The sequence below is a fragment of the Aythya ferina genome (genome assembly GCF_964211825.1).
Source record: "Aythya ferina genome assembly, chromosome: 6".
NCBI classification, from domain to species: Eukaryota; Metazoa; Chordata; class Aves; order Anseriformes; family Anatidae; genus Aythya; species Aythya ferina.
The window spans coordinates 22,781,346-22,801,008 of NC_140303.1; the positions used below are offsets into that span (position 1 = coordinate 22,781,346).

Below are 19,663 nucleotides of genomic sequence, written 5' to 3' on the forward strand. Positions count from 1 at the left end.
TTCTATTTAACTGCTCCACTTTCTATTCAGCCTTCCTGAAAATGGATTATCAAAAACAAGAGGAGAGGAGAAAGAAGCATTTCAGACCAGGGTTCAGCCAGCCTTTAAAAGTGGCTTCAGTACTTTCCTTTTCTATAGGATTTTTTTTTTCTAATACTCAGAATCACAACAGCTCTCTCTCAAAGCTGCTCAGAGTTGCTACTTTAGCAACACCTAAATATGATTTCTGCTTCATTCAGAATATTTCATTTCACAATAAGATACAATTACCAGGAATATCATGTTTAAAATGTACTCTTAAATGTTATTTTATTTCTGACATTAAAGTGATTGAACCAACGAGCTTCACTAAACTTACTGGCAACACCTATGTAGAAGTTTCTCAGCTTTTTCAAGTTGTATCTCAGCTGATTCCCAGCTGTTATTAATAACCTTATCTGTATTGAACTGAATGGGATTCTTGCAGGCTGGAGGAGCAGAGGAGCTCTATCAGGAGTCAGATTTGGCCTCATTCATGCTGCTGTATAATGTAATTAGTATACTAAAAATGATGTTATGCCATGTAATTTCTTGGAAAGCATTCTGGTTTATGTCGTGAAAATCAAATTAGGGATATTGTTTGTGCAGTACAAACGATATCCTTGAGAAAGTCCATATCCTGACAGAGTTGAAATTGGATTCTAAATGTTATAAAACAGAAGTTTATGTAATTTCTTCAGTGTCTAATTCAATTAATTGAAAAAAAAAATTACTTGGTTTGTATGGCCTTGTTTAAGGTAAGGTGGTCATAATAAATCACTATAGGGAATCATTTTTAAGTATCAGTTTTGGATGAGGCTAATTGCAGTTAGGTAGCTCAAACATCAGCTAAACCTGTAATATTATATTTCACAAAAAAAATAACCAACTGCATTCTGAATTCAGGTCTTCACTGGAATCTTCACAGCAGAAATGTTTCTCAAGATAATTGCAATGGATCCTTACTATTATTTCCAGGAAGGCTGGAATATTTTTGATGGTTTTATTGTAACCCTTAGCTTGGTTGAACTTGGTCTTGCAGATGTGGAAGGACTCTCAGTTCTTCGATCATTCAGATTGGTAAATATACATCAATTGCACTGATGTTTCAATGGGGTTTCATTATTTTTTTTCCTTAAAAATGTGCACAGCTTGCCATGGCACTAAGCCTTAAGTCTCTTTCATTATTACAAATCCGTATTAGTCGTAGTATCTTACTGTCCTCAGTGGGAATTTATAGACATCAAGACAAACAGATAGCAATGGGTGTCTAAGCCTAATTCCAATTTATTTATTATATATACATATTTTAAATATCCTGCTATGCAGAAACAAATAGATTCACTAGATAGATGTGTTGTGCTCTGATTAACATCATGGGAAAAGATCTACTCTGCAAATACTTGTAGAAAAATAGCCTAGTCGATTTTAGGAGATAAGCAACAGATTTTAAATTCACTTTGGTTGGTAATTTCTTGAGCCTTGGATAAAAACTATGCTTTGAGGATATCCAGCTCTAACTTTGCAAAATTTGTGACTGACCCTTCTATCATCACACATTTAGAAAAGAGGATAACCTATCAACAGTCATACTCAAGGCATATTTTGCAGTAATATCTTTCCGTAAATTATCTCTTAATATCTTTGTGTCTTTCTTACTCATCCTAACATTCTTTTTTTTTTTCTTTTTCTTTTTTTTTTTTCCTTCCAGTTACGAGTTTTCAAATTAGCAAAATCTTGGCCAACACTAAATATGCTAATAAAAATTATTGGTAACTCTGTGGGAGCTCTGGGAAATTTGACGCTGGTGCTGGCTATCATTGTGTTCATTTTTGCTGTGGTTGGGATGCAGCTGTTTGGGAAAAACTACAAGGAATGTGTCTGTAAAATCGCAAGTGACTGTGTACTTCCACGCTGGCACATGCAAGATTTTTTTCACTCTTTTTTGATTGTATTTCGAGTACTGTGTGGAGAATGGATAGAAACAATGTGGGACTGCATGGAGGTCGCTGGCCAAGCCATGTGCCTTACTGTCTTCATGATGGTCATGGTTATTGGAAACCTAGTGGTACGTAATCAAAACATTAACAAAAAATTATTCAGCAACAGTATGTTCAATTCTGAAGTGAACTAAGTGCTCTGGCTCTGCTTCAACAAAACACTTAAGGAGGTGGTTTCAAGTGATGCTTAAAGTTAATTTTAAGAGCTTTTCTGGATTGAGAACAAAGTATTCTGCACCTTACAACATCAAAAGTCTAAGATGTAATATTAGAGTGAGCACTTAGTCACCTCTTAATCTGTCTTTTGGCTTTTTTGTAAATATTTTCTGCTTCAAATAAATTTAGATTATGGTCTCTTTATAAACCATTTTCTGTATTTTATTATTATTATTATTATTATTATTATTTATCACATATGATTAGTCACCTAAATCTAATTACTGCTGTGTGATGGAAGTGATGGAATAAGTTAATTAAAAAAAAATACATATATATATATATATATATATATATATGTGTGTGTGTATACATATATATATATATACATGCTGAATAGCAAATTTGTTATCTCCACTTTTGGGTTGTAAAGGTTTTCCACCAAAATGTTTTTTTACTATCTGGATTTAAAGACACATTTATAGATATTAGTCAGTTGTAGTAATATTTTTGAATAGTGAACAGAACCCAAACAAAAAAACAAACAAACAAAACACTTAGTTTTCCACAGAGAATATAAATAGTTTTGAAGGTGCTTTTATTTGGTTATGGGGAATTATTGTGACATCAGTCTTCAATGTCACTAATATGAGCCTTTTTATTTCTTTTTAATAAAGTACATGTTCTTTGTTGGGATAAACTCTAGAATGTCCTTTCTTATTTTTCTGCAGGTACTGAACCTATTTTTGGCCTTGCTATTGAGCTCTTTTAGTGCAGACAACCTTGCTGTGACAGATGATGATAATGAAATGAATAATCTCCAAATTGCTGTTGCAAGAATGCAGAAGGGCATGGATTATGTGAAAAGAAAAGCACGTGAATTCATCCAAAAAGCTTTTGTTAAAAAGCAAAAAGCTTTAGATGAAATCAAACCACTTGAAGATTTGAACAACAAAAATAGTTGTATTTCCAACCATACAACTGTCGAACTAAGCAAGGACCATGACTATATTAAAGATGCAAATGGAACAACTAGTGGCATAGGCACAGGCAGCAGTGTGGAAAAATACATAATTGACGAAAGTGATTACATGTCGTTCATAAACAACCCAAGCCTGACTGTGACAGTGCCCATTGCTGTGGGTGAATCTGACTTTGAAAATTTAAATACAGAGGAATTTAGTAGTGAATCAGACCTGGAAGAAAGCAAAGAGGTATGTAGATACTTTGTGCATTTCTCTGTGATATTTTGCATGTTTTTATTTTTTTCAGAGAAAAAAAAAAAAAGTGTATTCATCATTTGTTATTTTGTCGCTTCTTTGTACAAAAGCAGAAGTGTATAAAGGAGGGTTTAATTCTTGATGAATGAGAGGGTTAAAAAATTACAGTAGTTCCAAAAGAAGATAGGATGTCAGGGAATGAGGGACCAAAATAATCCATAAAGACTCCTTATGGCCCGTATTTTGTAATTGCAACAACTGGTGGATCAGGGTATTGCCTTAGCTACATGCTTATTCCACCAGAAACTTTTGTTTGCACCCTGTAACAAGGATCCCATTAGAAGTAACACGCACATTCTCTCTGCCACTCAAAGAAAATGCTCCTCTACGTGTTTGTGTTTTTTTGTTTGTTTGTTTGTTTGTTTTGTGAGCAGGAAACCAGAAAACATAAAAATAGCTAGACTACTGTTTCCTTTAGACAATGGAATTTAGATTTTAAAATTGTCAACTCTTTAGACCAATAAAAAGATTGCAATAAAAGATTCAACCATAGACGTTTCAATATACTTCAAATGATCTTGAGGTCTCTTCCAACCTAGAGATTCTGTGATTCTGTGAAATCCCCTTAGTTGTTAAGACTGAAAAATGGTATCAGCAGACTAAAACATCTTATGTTCCTAATGGAATGTCAAAGCATGCTAGAGATATAAAATTTTGTTGAGATCTGTATTTAAAAAACAAACAAACAAACAAAAACATATTACAGATGTAACCATTCTTTTACATAACTTCTTTGTGGCTATTTTAACAAAATAATTTCCATTGATATACTAACATAACTTGCAAAACAACTACACCCTCAGCAAATTCAAGTGCTGATATTTTAGTCAAAACAGAAAATTATCTTTCCAGACATTTAAGAAGAATAACTTTCTTACTTAAGGAACTTTAAACTAACTTCCTTAAGGAACCTTAAGCTAACTTTCATTCAGTTAGCAATCCTGTTTTTTTGGGGGGATACCAGACACTGTTGTATTGCTTCAACATTGTAGTACTTCAGACACTCAGTTTTAGGCTAGCTGAGTTTTATGCTGCTGTCACTTTGGTGTACCTAACCCCTCTAGTGTTCTCTACAAAAATCTATTGCTAAACTAAGAGCTATCCTTAGATCCTCTCTAAGAAAGCAGACTAGCACAAAACCACCTCTTCCCTTGGGAACCTATTTCAGAGCATTGTTCCAATTTCCCATTGAATATCTGAAGCATTAATATTTCTTTTCCTATTAAATATTTCCTAAAATGTCCTATAGGACATAATAGACTTTGATTCAAGCTTCTGAATTGCTGCCACAATAGATGTTATAAAAATTCCTTTGAGCACACTATCCAGAACTTGCCCCAGCTGAAAGAATTTCTAAATAGAACAAAATTTAAGCAAAGACTCATTGGAGAAAAACGACTACTGGTCATCTACTCTCCCCATAACTGCCTTAATGCTGGCTCGTCCAGTCTTCCAAACCATCAGAGGGCAGATGGTCAAATGAAGGAACACAAGCTGTTTTATGACTGATCAATGGTGAATACACTCAGGTCAGGAAAGCTTTAGGTAAGTGTACTACCTAATCATCCCCTTGCAAGATAGAAAGAGAAGTAGAGGGAATGCTGCCTGTAGGACCAGCCTTATCTTTCATTCCTTTGAGAAAGCACCATGACATTTCTGATTTTTCCCACAGAAAATTATGAAAGAACAACTCTGTTACGTAGTCTTCTATGGGAAGAACATTCAGCATTGCTGTTTTGGATTTGAGTCCAACTCCTTATTTTATATTGACTGTTAGTAAAAAAGAACTGTAAAAGAGATGAACACTAGAACAGCTTTCTTTGGCAGCCTTTGAATTAGCTGAGTTTTAGATGAGAACCCACTTAGAAAAGACTATATGCACTTCCAGGGCCAGTGGGAACAATCAGAGGAGTTCCAACTGGCTTCAGAACATATTGAGCTCTTCAGCACCATTCCTGGAGTTTTAGAGTGCTGGCCAGGATCCCTTTTTCCTGACTGAATTAGCTCTAAAAGCTTGTCTCTTCCTTCCCTCCTTCCTTCCCTCCTTCCTTTTCCCTCCAGCTGTGTAACCTCTTTTTCTTTAGCAAACTAACAACTTAATTATCTTAAAAGTATAAATCACACCATTAATTTCAAAGAGCTTAGTTTTTAAACTGGAGTGAGTTTGTAAGGTAAGGACAGTAAATCTACTGTTACCCTGCTTTGCAGGATTAAGTCAATGTCTTAATTTTTACATCTTGTACTGTTTTTCATCCCCATTTTAGACCTCCTCTTTCCTTGTCCCAGTTTCAATTCAGTCAACTGATCAGGCCTCCTAAATTTGCATCAGCATATTTCATTTCCTCCAAAGATGCCACAAGTCAGCGGGGAAAAAAATTAACGTTAACCCCAATTCATCTGTGAGGAACTTTGTCATTAACTTTCCCCCATCTTAATAGTTCCCTTTTTCCAATTTTGTATTAATTTTATACGTTTTATACAAATGTGCATCACCTCAGCTTGAACTAAGAATTTCAAATGTAGCAGTTTTGCCACATTTTATTGAAATTCACATTGATTTCTTTGCCTAGGAAAAAAAAGACTTTTAATCTGGACTTGCACTACAATACAACTTTTTCTGTGCTTTTTTCCCTCATTCCTTTGAGCTCCAACCTTATTTAGATAGTTATATTTAAGCTCTTACCTGCTTTTCAGTAGAGACTGCAGATTGCTGCAGATATATTTAAGCTTTATTAAATCTATCCAACAGATCATTGCCACTTATGGTTAGCTGTGGTCATACATGTAAGTCCTTGAAGGCTTAGAGCCATCATTCATACTTTTTAGTTTGAAACTTAATTTTCTTTGAATATTATTTATCAGTGATACAGCTTCTATTTAACGTATCCATACAAGGCAAGAGGAAAATTTTTTCAAGTACAAAGTTAACATGAGTTGATCAGCAATATACTTACATTGAATACCATAACAAAAGCAGAACTATTTATTTTTTCTGAGGACTACTCATATTTGTGTTAAAAACACTTACTGTGCATTTGTGATCCTTTTTCTTTTTTCTTTACAGAAGCTAAATATGTCCAGTTCATCTGAAGGTAGCACAGTTGACATTGGACTCCCTGCAGAAGAGCAACCAGAAGCTGAACCTGAGGAAGCTATGGAGCCAGAGGCTTGCTTCACTGAAGGTGTTTGGGATGAAAAAATATAATAATAATAAAAATAATAATAATAACAAAAAAAACTAATTCATGAATAATTAATTGTTTTAACTAATTATTAATATTTGTTTTTAATTATTTACTCTTTTGTCATTGTTTAAACAATGATTAGAAGCAGTAATACTTTTAGACCAAAATTTAACATATGGATAGTGGATTTAATATCCCAAGCAATAGAAAGTACAATGTAATAACACTTGCCCATATGCTACTACATAAACTTACCTTAAATTTGAATGAATTAATATATTTTCATCTCTTACATTGCATTCTGTAATGTGGCTTCATGTTGAATGGACTTTTATCTTTATGTGCATAGTGTATTGAGCACTTAGTTCTTGATAAATGATAAATACTTTTTTCTTATCTGTTCATTGATTTGTAAATTTCAGTCATCTCAGTAATAAATCTACTTGTTTTGGAGAGGAAAGAGATCATCTAGGTGAAACTCTATTGAGTTTTTACTAAATAACACATCTTCTAGAAATATAGTGCTGTGCCACTGTGCAGTCAAAATTAATGAAATTCAACAAAATTTCTCATTTTCTCAATACATACATTGTTTTAAAGGTTGTGTACGGCGTTTCAAGTGCTGTCAAGTAAGTGTAGAAGAAGGGAGAGGAAAGCAGTGGTGGAACCTTAGAAAGACCTGCTTCAGGATTGTTGAGCACAACTGGTTTGAGACTTTCATTGTCTTTATGATTCTCCTCAGTAGTGGAGCTTTGGTGAGTAAAACATGAAGAGAGTGTCATAACTGTGTCAGAAAACATTGTTTTATTTAGTTGTCTCTTCCAGAAAAATTCCATGACTTCAAAGGATCACCAAATTTTAGTCAGGACTTGAAAAAAAAAATGCTGAAAATGGCTCTTCTCAATAATGTCCAAAAAAGAACAGACAAAATTGATTAGAGAGGGCTTAACTCCATTGCTGAAAGTGATATGTCTGAACGTGGGAGAGGGAGAACATGTGAAGAAAACACATTTAACTTCATTATTTGGGTTTGTCTCTAGTTTTACTGGTGTTTACTGATATATCTCAGGAAAAGAACTGCCCTCTCTTTGAATAAGAATGTATTGTTTATGCTTCTAGTTCAGCCTCTTACAGATTTATGTCTGGGATATCTTTAAAAAGATAAATTTTCCAATCACCATGCTGTAAGTTTAACAAGCATATGGGGACAAAATAAAGAGAAGCCAACCATCATGTAAGTCTATAACAAAAAAGAAAAAAAGAAACAAAACCATTACAAAAAACAACATCAACAAAACAAAATAATATATCATTTTACAAATATAAATAATGATGAATAATATAGAAATTTGAAATTAGCTGTTAAATAAAGCTGAACCTGGATTAGTTGAGCCTGAACTGAAGTTTCTTAGGCAAACTGTTTGCCCCGAGATTTCCTAGAGCATATCTGGCATCTGTGCAGGTAAATGTAATTACCATTCAGTAAATTACCTAAGTTTGTGCATCATTAAACAAAATTACTTTGCAAAAGTCTATTAGAAACTCTTTAGGCCACTCCCAAATCTTTAAAATACACTTAATGGCTAGCAGTTTACCATTATGCCTATCATGAGTCTTGGTTAAATCTGTAAGTATTCTGGTTGTCTTTGGTCTAATATCAAAATAACAATCAAATAAGCAACTTTTACACAACACAATGTGACAAGTTTCCTGTGTCACAGGAAAAAAAAACTCATAGACTCATATCTACAGTGTTGATGATACTGATTGGGGAAAACCCTTAGCAACATGAATTTAAATGAAAGAAAAGTAGTGGCAGGAGACTGCTTAAAAGTCAATTTCCATCATTGTGTTTAGAGGAAGTTTGGGATGAAATGCAACTTAGCACCTCATGCTCCTGAAACTCAGGTGTATGTCATCCACAGAACATTTACCTTGGGAGAATGCCACACAGATCAGGGCATTAGCTTAATACCCTAGAGATGTGAGACAGCTCTTCGTGACAGCGAAAAGTTCCCCTCAGACCTGCCAACACTGTATTCTAATGTTTATCCCAAGGTCACACTTGAGACAAGTCTCGCTGTCATTACAGATGGAAAATCAGGCAGGCATAAGCTCCAGGATGCTTGCAAAGCCCAGCTGCAGGCACATGCAGGCAGGGAGAAGCTTAGCCTTTAGCATAGTCTGATTCATGAAATGGAATTGGTACATGCCAACTCTTCCCAATATTGTGAGCTAAAGCTGCTAGTGTATCAAAGTACATGAGCATCCAAAACTACTGATACACAGATACCAATTGGATGATTGGTAGAGAAACACTAATCATTTGAACTGACAGAAGTGTTTCAAAATCAGACTGGGTCAAAATGAATGTTAGTATTGATAAATACCCAAATCTTTGCAAGCTTACAGATCATTCCAGCTCTTTCACTCCAATAAAACCAATAACTCGTATATGAAATAGTAGTATAATTACAATTTAAAAGTGACTAAAGGGAAAATTTCTTAGAGGACAGAAATAATTACTGAAAAGCAGACATTATATGTTTGAACATCATTTGTCAAACTTCTAAAAAAAAAATTAAGATACACGGAACATGTAAATAAATTTAAAAGGATCATAAGAAATTTTATGTATCTAATAAAAAGTGAATAATACAGTAGAGAGGGTATTTGATTTAGATTTTTTTTTTAAGAAAAGAATAACTTGTTTTATGATTTATGGCTTAAATTTTTCAAAAACTAACAGGACTTAAAAGCATAAGATCAACTGCATTGTCATTTTACTGAAAATTTTACAGCTATGGCCTTGGATTTTGAAAATGGATCTACCTACATACAAACTAAATTATAAATTACTCAGCATAATTCGGTTCACTTCCATCACTTTGCAGAATCAAAAAAAATTTGTAAGTACTGAAAATTATCTGAGTATAATAATTGACCAGCAGCAATGAATAAATAAAGATCTCTGTCCAGTGAAGAAGTTGTTGCTGTGTAATATCTGCTTCTCTATCCTGTAAGGAAGAAAATATAGTTCCATAGGCTAAGAACAGATATATGCAGTTAGCAGAAAAGGAACCTTGAGACAAAACTGAAAATCACATGCCTGTTCTTGAAGAAAGGTTTGCCTTTTTTTTTTTTTTTTTTTCCCTACCTTTGTTGTTTCTGTTATAACTTAAATTGTATGGCAACAAAAGGGAACAACCAGTATGTTTTTCTCATAGGCTTTTGAAGATATATATATTGAACAGCGTAAAACTATCAAGACCATGCTGGAATATGCTGATAAGGTCTTCACTTACATCTTCATTCTGGAAATGCTGCTGAAGTGGGTGGCCTATGGCTATCAAACATACTTTACTAATGCTTGGTGCTGGCTGGACTTCCTGATTGTTGATGTATGTAGTGCTTTTCCTTTTGTGCTACTTTTATATTAATTTTATCTGGTGTTTGATTTTGGGTTTTGTTTGTTTGTTTTGTTTTGTTTTTCATTTGTTTATTTTTCATTACTTGCTCTACGAACATAATATCTATGTATGCCAACTAGTTTATTTTTCATTTTAAAATGAAGGTATAGAATAGTATAGAAGATCAGAAGAATAGGTCAGAAGAACAGATCAGAAGATGAGAAGAATAGTATATGAGATCATTATACCATTATTTGTGCAATAAATAGTTAAGAAATTAGAGTAATGGAGGAGCATTCGGGGGAAATGGAAAGAAAACTGAAGGTCTTATATTGGTCAGGAGCCATAGCATGTGGAGGAAGAATATGGCATTTCTCATCGACAAAATGCAGGGATGTAGAATATATGGATATGAGACTTTATTAGTTCTGCAGAAACTGTGGAAATATTTTTGTAATGTATTTTCAGAAACAGCAAAATCCAGGATTGTCCAGGTTAATGTCAATGTAGAAAGTACATAAATTCAGTATTTAGCCAAAAGTTTTTTTCAGTGTAACCAAATATAAAAAAATTAATCCTTTCTACCAATTTCCAGACAAACAATGTTGCTCTGTGACCCATCTGTTAATTCAAAACAGGCTTCAATCATTTCCTTTCCAGTTGTGGGCAAACGAATGGGCATTATCAACAGTAATTATTGATCCCAACAGCACTGTAAAACAGAGAAAAATGGAAAACAATGCTTAAATTGGTAAAAAGGAGAGATTAATTTTTTTTTTGCGTGTGTGTTTGTGGTTTTAAATGTCCTCAAATCATTAGTGCAATATGAAATTCCTAATTATTAATGCTTCCAGATATTAATTAACTGTTACCATATGGTACTTCTGTTTATTTATTCACCTGTCATACTCTTCTTTCTTATTACTTTTTTTTTTTTTTTTTTTAATTTAAAAGACTTCGTATTCCCGAAGAAAGTGGTCCAAAATTAGATTCTTCTAAAGGAGTTTATAGCTCACATCTATGGTATGTAAAGTAGTATTTACAATATAATAATTTCTACTTTCCTGTTTTCATATAGGTCTCTTTGGTTAGCTTAACAGCAAATGCATTGGGTTACTCTGAACTTGGTGCCATTAAGTCCCTTAGGACACTAAGAGCTTTGAGACCTCTAAGAGCTTTGTCACGATTTGAAGGCATGAGGGTAAGAAAAAATGAAAGAATCTGAAACTATGCATGCATACAAAGGATTCATGCATGCAGAATAAGGAATGATAAGTCCATGCAGAAAGGCTGCATTACCTTTTTATCTATTGCATATCTTTTACTAACAGATAAGCAAAAAGCTTCATCAATTCACCTAAATCCATATGCAGTATCACATAGAAGTTATGTTCATTAAAGTTACTTTACTTTCTAGCCAATCTCAGGAGTTTTCTGTTTAATGCTTTGAAACTGCTGACTATGAGCTCTCTCAACAGACTCTTAACAAGGAATAAAATGAAGCAGGTTTTTATTAATTTTTACTGATAAGCATATTATTATATTTATACAAGGATCAAATTTAGCTTTAGTTAATAAAACTATTTTCTGTTATCAGTTGAAATTCTTCATTTTTCTTCATATCTGATAAACCAACTTTGGTCTAACCCCACAGAATTTTACTAGATCATAACAGAGTTATATTCATATCAGCTAGTCGAGTTGTTTAAATATATTTCTGAGTTTGGCTGGCTTTTGAAATAAAAACAAATAAAACTTTGATTTCTCTATGAAATTAGTCTTTTTGTAAGGCAAATTCAACACAATATACATAAGGTTATTTCACACTTAATCCAAGTAATTTAGAGGTCCTGCTTACTATACATCTCACTCAAGGAAGCATTTTAAATTTTTTTTTCATCCGTTTATGCTTTCTTTTCCTTAAAGCCACTGAATACAAACTAACTCTATATGCATGTCATTGAAGTATGTTTTAAGAGAATGCTTTTCACTACTTCATGGAAACATGAGAGAAATATTGTGCTAATGAATTTCACGTCAATTGTAAAATACTGAAATAGCCTAGAATATACTGTCTGAACAGCCTTTAGATACAAATCTAAGCTTAAGGAAGTCAAATCTCTGAATTCTGTTCCTTAAATTGTATTCCTCAGGCTACATATGTCTACTTCATAAAGAATCAGAAAAAAATACTGCTAACCAATGATTGCTAGATTAATAAATTTCAATTTCATGTTACAGTTTTACTATTAGCAGTTTTCTCATCATTTGAAATTTGTGAATTGATAACTCAGCAGGGTAAGAGCTGGTCAAATACTACAGAGTATGAGTTTTCACCTAGGTTTAGAAAGACTATTTCATTTAGCAATTTTCACTTTGACTTTCTTTGTACTTATTGTTCATGACCATTCAGATAAATGTGTTTTTGTGCAGACAAATGCTAGAAAATTGCTCTGAGCTTTATTTTCTTAATATTATTATTTTCAGCTGCAGGAGGACTGGGAGATTAGTTTAGAAGTTATACGGGGAAAAGAAACGTAGCTCCTTAGATGATGCTGGGGGGGGGAAAGATCATTACTGGAAAGATAATGTTGAAATTAATAGCCATATGTTTTATTTCATTTTTATGTATCCTTATGATTGCCTTAGGAAATTTCCCATTTAAAACATTTAGGATGTTCATGGTCTAAGAAAAGTACCTGTTATTTGGAATCTGTTTACTGCTTTCCCTTATTTTTCACTGTAAAACTATGAAATTATGCCAGAAGCACGATCATATGGTGGAATTTCAGATACATAAGATGAATAATTCATGAGTAACTTACTGTGTAGGAATCACAGAGAAGCCTGGAAAAGCAAAAAAGATTATAGCTTCAATATTAATGACAGTCAATAAAGTACCTTATTCCAGTCACTTAGCAAATTTGACTGGTCAAATGCATAGTCCTTATCTTCACTATTAGTTACATGCACTTCTGAAAGTGTGTTTTTTTTCCAAAGAGTTTGGCAAGTGTTCACAGTAACAGCTCATTGATAGATATAAGCATTACTTTATGAATGACTCACAAACAGTAAAAAGATTCAAATAACAAATAATTGACCAGCTCGTTATAGACTATAGCCATGTCAAATTACAGTTGTCTCAGAAATTGAGTTCATTTTGTAAAAATCCATTAAAGCTTTTTTTTTTTTTAAATCTGCCAGCAGGAAGTAAAAATAATTTAACCCTCCTTGCTTTTTTATATTGCTTATACACTGACCTACAAGCTGAGTTTTTTTTTTTTTTAAGTATGTATTTATAATTTTAATGTTTTCCCCCATTTTCAAAATTAGGTAAAATTTGCCTTGAAAATAAGATCAAATGTATTTCATAGGACCCTTATGTTTAAGAAGCTTTGTATAATTTTGGAAAACAAGCTGCCAAAACAAGCTAAGCTACTTTAAATTGATCTTTTTTTCTTAAATAAGCTTAACATCCTGGTGAATTGGCATAATGCAGCATTTTGCAGTCATTAAATACTAATAGCTATTTTGTTATCTCGAAATATCAAACATACTTCACTCTTTAAGTCATGTTATATTCTGTGGTTACAACTTAAATTTGTAATTATGCTGTTTCATAAGTGGGATAGATAAATTCTCTTGGCAAAGTGAACATAAGATTATGAATCTCTTGTGACAAAATAGCTTACAAGTGGCTCACAGCCTGTGCTTGCCTCAAGCACAGAAGTGAATGGTGCCATATTAAGGCATTTAAAATATCTACTAGTACACTGCAGTCTGAGAAATTTTAATACTTCCTTCAGTGAATCTCAAAACCAACTCCACCCAGATGCTGGAAGGCAAAGTAAATAATTGTTTTAATTTAATTTAAATTTCTGTCATAGGGTTCATATTCTCATCTCAATTATTATATGTACCGAGCAGAAGTATCTGCAAAATGAGATTTGAATATACCCATTGCTTTTTGTTTAGCTTTTTAGTACTTGCGATATAATGCTTTTGCGCTAGTTCTGAATTGGTATGCTACTTGTAAACGTAGAATACTGAGTACACATTGCTTTGCTAAGATAGATGATTAAGTGACAATAAAGCATGCATTTGTGTCTAATTTCACAAATAAAGCATGTCATGCCGTGCTTGATTTATATATTAGAGAAATAGTAGAAGGCAGCAAACAATCTGAAAACTACTTGCACTTTCAGTTTTGCATGCCTTATGCATATTTCTGGCTGATGGCTTTAAACATTTACTGTATTTCAAATTTCCAGTCCAATTTCATAACATGTAAAAATAAATCAGAGTATTTTATGTCTTTGATATCCTCTAAAATTCAATGGCTATTCCTTAGATTCCCTTACCAAGAAAGAGATAATGAAACATTTCCAAGAGTACTCCAAACTTCATTAGTAGAAAGAGAGTTTCTCATATGACTGAGTTATAAAACACAGCATCAAGTGTCTGTCATTACAGATTCACAACCAATAACAGGCTATATATTTCTATTTCATATAGGATAACCTATCTTCAGCTTGGATGGGGTGGAGCACTGGTTCCTCCCCTTATCTGTATTATGGGTACAGTATTTCCCACTTTTCTACCCTTAACAATTACAGTGTGACTGATCACTGCATTGTATATTTAAGGTTGGAAGGAAGGAGAATATCATTTGAGAATCTTAGTAGCAGCACTACCATATTATACATATTCACTCTACATCCCCTTCTTAATTGCTTTAAATATTTGGAAATAATTGTTTGAAATTTCTGATGTTATGGATATAACATGAAAACTTTTGAGAAAATCAGTATCATTATTTAGAATTATCTGAGTTCTTTTTGCAAGAGAAAGGCTCTTCAGTTATTTTTTAGATTTTGAGATTTTTTTTTCACTGAGATTAAAAAATGGCTTTCTTTAAAAATTCCTTTACATTGTTTTGGAAAGATCTCTGCTTTACTTTGTTACTCAGTTTACAGCTACATACGTTCCAAAAAAAAAAATCCCATAGAATGAGTTTTGAGCATTACTTATGATAAAATAAACATTACAGTCTGAATACTCACAAATATAAATATTTCCATAATAGCAGTTTACATTTTTGAAGAATTTTTAAACTCATATGTTACATCAGTAGATTATTCCAAGTGTATATAGATAACATGAGACATCGTATAACATATATATTCATTTCCTGGAAAACCTGAATTCAGTATTCATTGCAGTAGAAACTGGTCTCTGTTGGAAACTACTTTTTATAATTTTCATAAAATGCTAATAATTGTGTTCATAATTATTTTGTACTATCCCCTGGAGTTTAGAAATGTTCTACAGGAAACATGTCAATGATGCAAAAAATTTGCATTTACTGTCAGGTCCTTAGTAAATGCTTGATCTTTGACTATTACAACCACTAATTGTTGGAGGTTATAATTTCTGCAGGTTTTTTTATAGCTTCAGTGGAAAGGGTAAATCAACACAAACTGCATTTGCTGTAGTTTTAGCATCTTATCTTACAGATAAGAATTGTATACTCAGTTACAAGAAAGTATATTCACTACCTTTTTCAAATTTCCCTTAAATATAGAGGAATTTTCAGTGAGGGATTTTTTTAAGAACTACAATCTTATTTACTGAGTTTTAAGGAGAGTCTATTCAAAGTGCAATGTCTCCCGAAACACAGTTGAAACTTTACAAAATTCAGTGTAAGAAGAGTCTGTGTTTAGAGTCATAAAACATACAGGAAATATCTTTAGTATTTTGTTTCTTAGACTATAATTCTACAGTTGGAAAAGAGCTTTTAAAGGAGTTGTTTATATCACTGAAAATGGTATGATTGTTGTTTGGATTTGTGTTTGCTCTGTCTTGAAGAAAATACTGTTAGGATCTTGATTCAATTAAATATAAAGGGCAATAACAATACATTTATGTCACAACAAAAGCAAATTCTTCTTTTTATTTTTATTTTTTCTTTCACTAGATCTGGTGAATTTCAAAGATACCATTTCCACTTCAACTAATTATTCTGCTTTCATGCTTGTATATATTTACAATATTTACCTGCTCTTAAACAAGTGCAGCCATGTGATTTATTGCTTGACAGATAATTATTGTGTTTCATCACACAGTATGTTAAATCATATTTTCTCCATGTTATGTCTTCAAAAGTATTCTGCCCTATGCTTGATCTGTAGTGAGAAACAGAATCAAAGCTGCTATGGGAACCCCAGTATTTTATTAAATCCAACAGTACAGCTTGTTTCTAATAGACTGTAACAAGTATAAGAAATGCTTCTGTTGTTACTTTAACTAAGTTACATTTTGTTATGAAAGCTGTCCTAGAATTGCAGACCTGTTGAAGTTAGAAGTGACATCAGACATCTTGGTTGAACCTCCCTGCTACCAGTTCAAATATTCCAAGATGCAAACTCACCACCCAATAGCATGAAATTTCCACAGCACAGTGTTTTCCTTTCTTTGAAGATAAAAATCAATACCAGAACCATTTTTCAGTCAGCTGAAAAGGAAAGTAAGAAAAGGAAAAGCAGAAATGACAGCATTAGCTTGCTAAGAGAGTAAATTTATTTTCGTCTGATATCTTTTGTCTTTTGCTTCAACTTTGTTTGTTCATTACTGTTAAGATTAAGACTTAGTTATGTCTCCTTGTCAGGTCTCTCTCTGATCCTTTTCATCTGCCTGTCTTCTCTTTGCATGCTTCAGTTGAATCCAAACTTTTCTTTACAACTGCTGCTCTAAATGGTAGATTTGTAAGTCTTCACCCTGTATCCTCAATGCAGTCTTCATTTTACCTAGAAAACTGCAGCCCTTCTCACAAATATTGTAATTTTGTACTTAATTTTTCCCATTGTTTCACAGGAGACAATTCACATGCTATTTATAACACTGACAAAACACATTCATTTCTTTCATGATCTTTTGCACATAGCAACCATTTGTTCTTCTCTGCTTGATTAAATAAATTTCTAGTCTCTCTATTGGAATTCACTTTTATGTATTTTCTATTTTCTACTTTGTAGTGATCCTGAATCAAGGATAAGAATTAATCTGCTACAAGAAGAAAATTATTTTATTTTTTTCCCTTGCTTCTAATTTTTTAAGCCCTTTTCAAAATGTTACTTTTTTCTGAACTTTCATAATTATAGCTTATGTAGTTAAAAATAAGTTATATGTACATGCATGCATTAAGGCAAACTGTGTAGCTAAGGTGAATTCCTGACGATATCCTAGGCCTTTTACTACCAAATATGTTCTAAATTGTTTAGGATTAGAAGGGTTTACATAAAGCTTAATGTTAAGATGATAGATATTAGAAAAAAAAAAAAAAAGTTTTCTTGTGCATGCATGTGTATATTTATGTAAAATCATTTTATTTGGAGTATAGCATCAGCAGCAATATTGCTTTTTACAGCTACAGTTCACTCTTTCTTAACTTCAAGCTCACATCCTACTCAATGAAAAACCTCTGCCTATAAGGAAGAATGAGGCCTATTTTGTTAGAGACTGTGTTTACATTAATTAGGGATAACAGAAGATTCTCATAAAAAAATGAACATCTAGTATCAAATGGATCATATTCCAATGGAATTATTTTAAGGATTTCACAATTTTTATCTGGTTTATTTAAGTGTTTAAGTTCATCTTCACCATCGTTAGTCTTTGCAAAACTTGGATATTAGAAAATCACTGTAACATCACTGTAGTCCTGGATGATCTCATAATTGATGAAAATTGCATTTGCTGAGATGTTTGTTTGTTTGTTGATTTTGTTTGCTGATTAAGACTTTATCATCACTGATTACCCTGCAGGTCCATGTACTTCCTATTTTTACCTGATAAACCAAACAAGAACTTTGAAGAAATTGTACATGTCTCTTAAGGTACTTCTCTTCTAGAAATAAAATGCCTTGTTTTATATCACATTACATATCTACAAGGTTGCAGATTATGTATACAAACCAAGTATTGAAAAGCCAGTAACTGCCATCTTATAAATACCAAGCAACCTATGAACACTGAAGTGTAAAAAGATAGCTAAGATATACTCTACAATAAATTCTCTATTCTTCATAGACTTGTGCATCTATGGACATGCACCAGTCTTCGGAAAATACATATTTTAATGTAAAATGTGAAAATTCATATATAGAAAAGTACATATTTTATATTTCTGACTTGTCTCATAGGAACATCAGATAGTATTCCATGATAGTTAAACTAGGAAATGCATAGTATACATATCATAGATCTAGTGACAGTGAAAAAGCAATTGGTTAAAGGTACACGAAGGGCAACTATACAATGATTTCAAACTGCTGGACAGCATATTGTAGTCCAGTAGTATACTTATGCTGCCATAATATAAATAAATCAGCTGATGCACAGGTCTACTTAAGCTGTTGGTTCACAAATGCCAGGATCAAGGAATGATACTTTTTAGGACAAAGCCTTTTTCCAATGATACCTTGCCCTGGACATTGCCTATAGGCAATGCTAATATTTTTGACTCAGGTATGAGCTTTCTTTGTGGTCTCTCTCAGACCTCTGACTTTGATCCTCTGACTGGGAAAGTTACTTTATTCCTTATGTCTTTTCCTCCCTTTCCTCCACGGTTTAAGAGAGAATACACCTGATACCTCCTGCTCAAGTCAGTGTGGTTTCAGCATCTTCTAGCCTTTGTTGTGGAAAGTCCTCAAAGTCCTGTGTTATAAGAACATTCTTAACTCAGATCATATATGTCACCTGAGCCTCCATTCCTGTCCACCCATGGCACACCTACCTGTTCATTCCATTAATCTTCCATTAATCCTCTCTGGTGGACCAAGCATCTAAACCAACAGCTGCTTGTTCACTTCATCATCTTTCATTGCTCTCTGTCAAATTTGTGTACATCTGGACTTTGACCAGGAGAGCAGGGGAGATTCATGATCTTATGACAGGTGTTCTTACATCATATCTGTTCAAGACAAAGCAATACTCATAGTTTACTCTCAAATCCTGCCCTAAGTCATTTCAGTATTTCATTTGAGCCATGAATTAATTTTCCTTTTTTTTTTTTTTTCTGATGTGGCTTATGCTATGTATACTGCTGCTCATCTCTCTCTGCATGCTGCTGCCTTTGAACTACTGTCTCTTCAATCTTTGTACTGCTAAGAGAGAGATGAATGGCTTTTTGTATAAAGCCCTTTCTGAAGTCTATTACTGCATGACTATACAGTCACAGAAATTATTCATCTTTAGATACGTGTATTCAAGCCTATTCCTTGTTCTTCTTCCTTGGAGTTCCTGAAGGTTTCCTCAGGCTTTCCCAGCTTTCAAGGGACTGAGTATGGGAGGAACATGTCTTATACTTGTTACAGCCATTTGTCAAGCATGCATAGAAAATAAGGTTTGATTTCATCCATAAGGGTATTGGTGAAGTAAGAGTTATTTAGCTTTCTGCATTTGTATGTGTGAATCTTATGTGAGAATGTACATGCAGGAAAAAAAAAAAAAAAAGAGAGAGAGAACAATTAAATAACCACTATAGCTTTCAAACGACTCAGATATGAGATGAGGAATATCAAATCTTTGAGGAAATTTTCCTGTTTAAGTCTAAA

At 33.1% G+C, this 19,663-nt stretch overlaps 1 protein-coding gene across 3 annotated transcripts in view; it reads left to right on the forward strand.

The window, feature by feature from the left end:
- The window catches only part of LOC311438627 (sodium channel protein type 1 subunit alpha), a 101,282-nt gene that overhangs the window by 57,703 nt on the left and 23,916 nt on the right, over positions 1–19,663 (forward strand). For all 3 annotated transcript variants that reach the window (XM_084523216.1, XM_084523215.1, XM_084523217.1), the window contains exons 16-22: positions 925–1,098; positions 1,730–2,086; positions 2,906–3,388; positions 6,519–6,636; positions 7,240–7,394; positions 9,867–10,040; positions 11,128–11,250. In XM_084523216.1, coding sequence (XP_084379342.1) covers positions 925–1,098; positions 1,730–2,086; positions 2,906–3,388; positions 6,519–6,636; positions 7,240–7,394; positions 9,867–10,040; positions 11,128–11,250 — 1,584 coding nt within the window. The remainder of the gene's footprint in view (positions 1–924; positions 1,099–1,729; positions 2,087–2,905; positions 3,389–6,518; positions 6,637–7,239; positions 7,395–9,866; positions 10,041–11,127; positions 11,251–19,663) is intronic.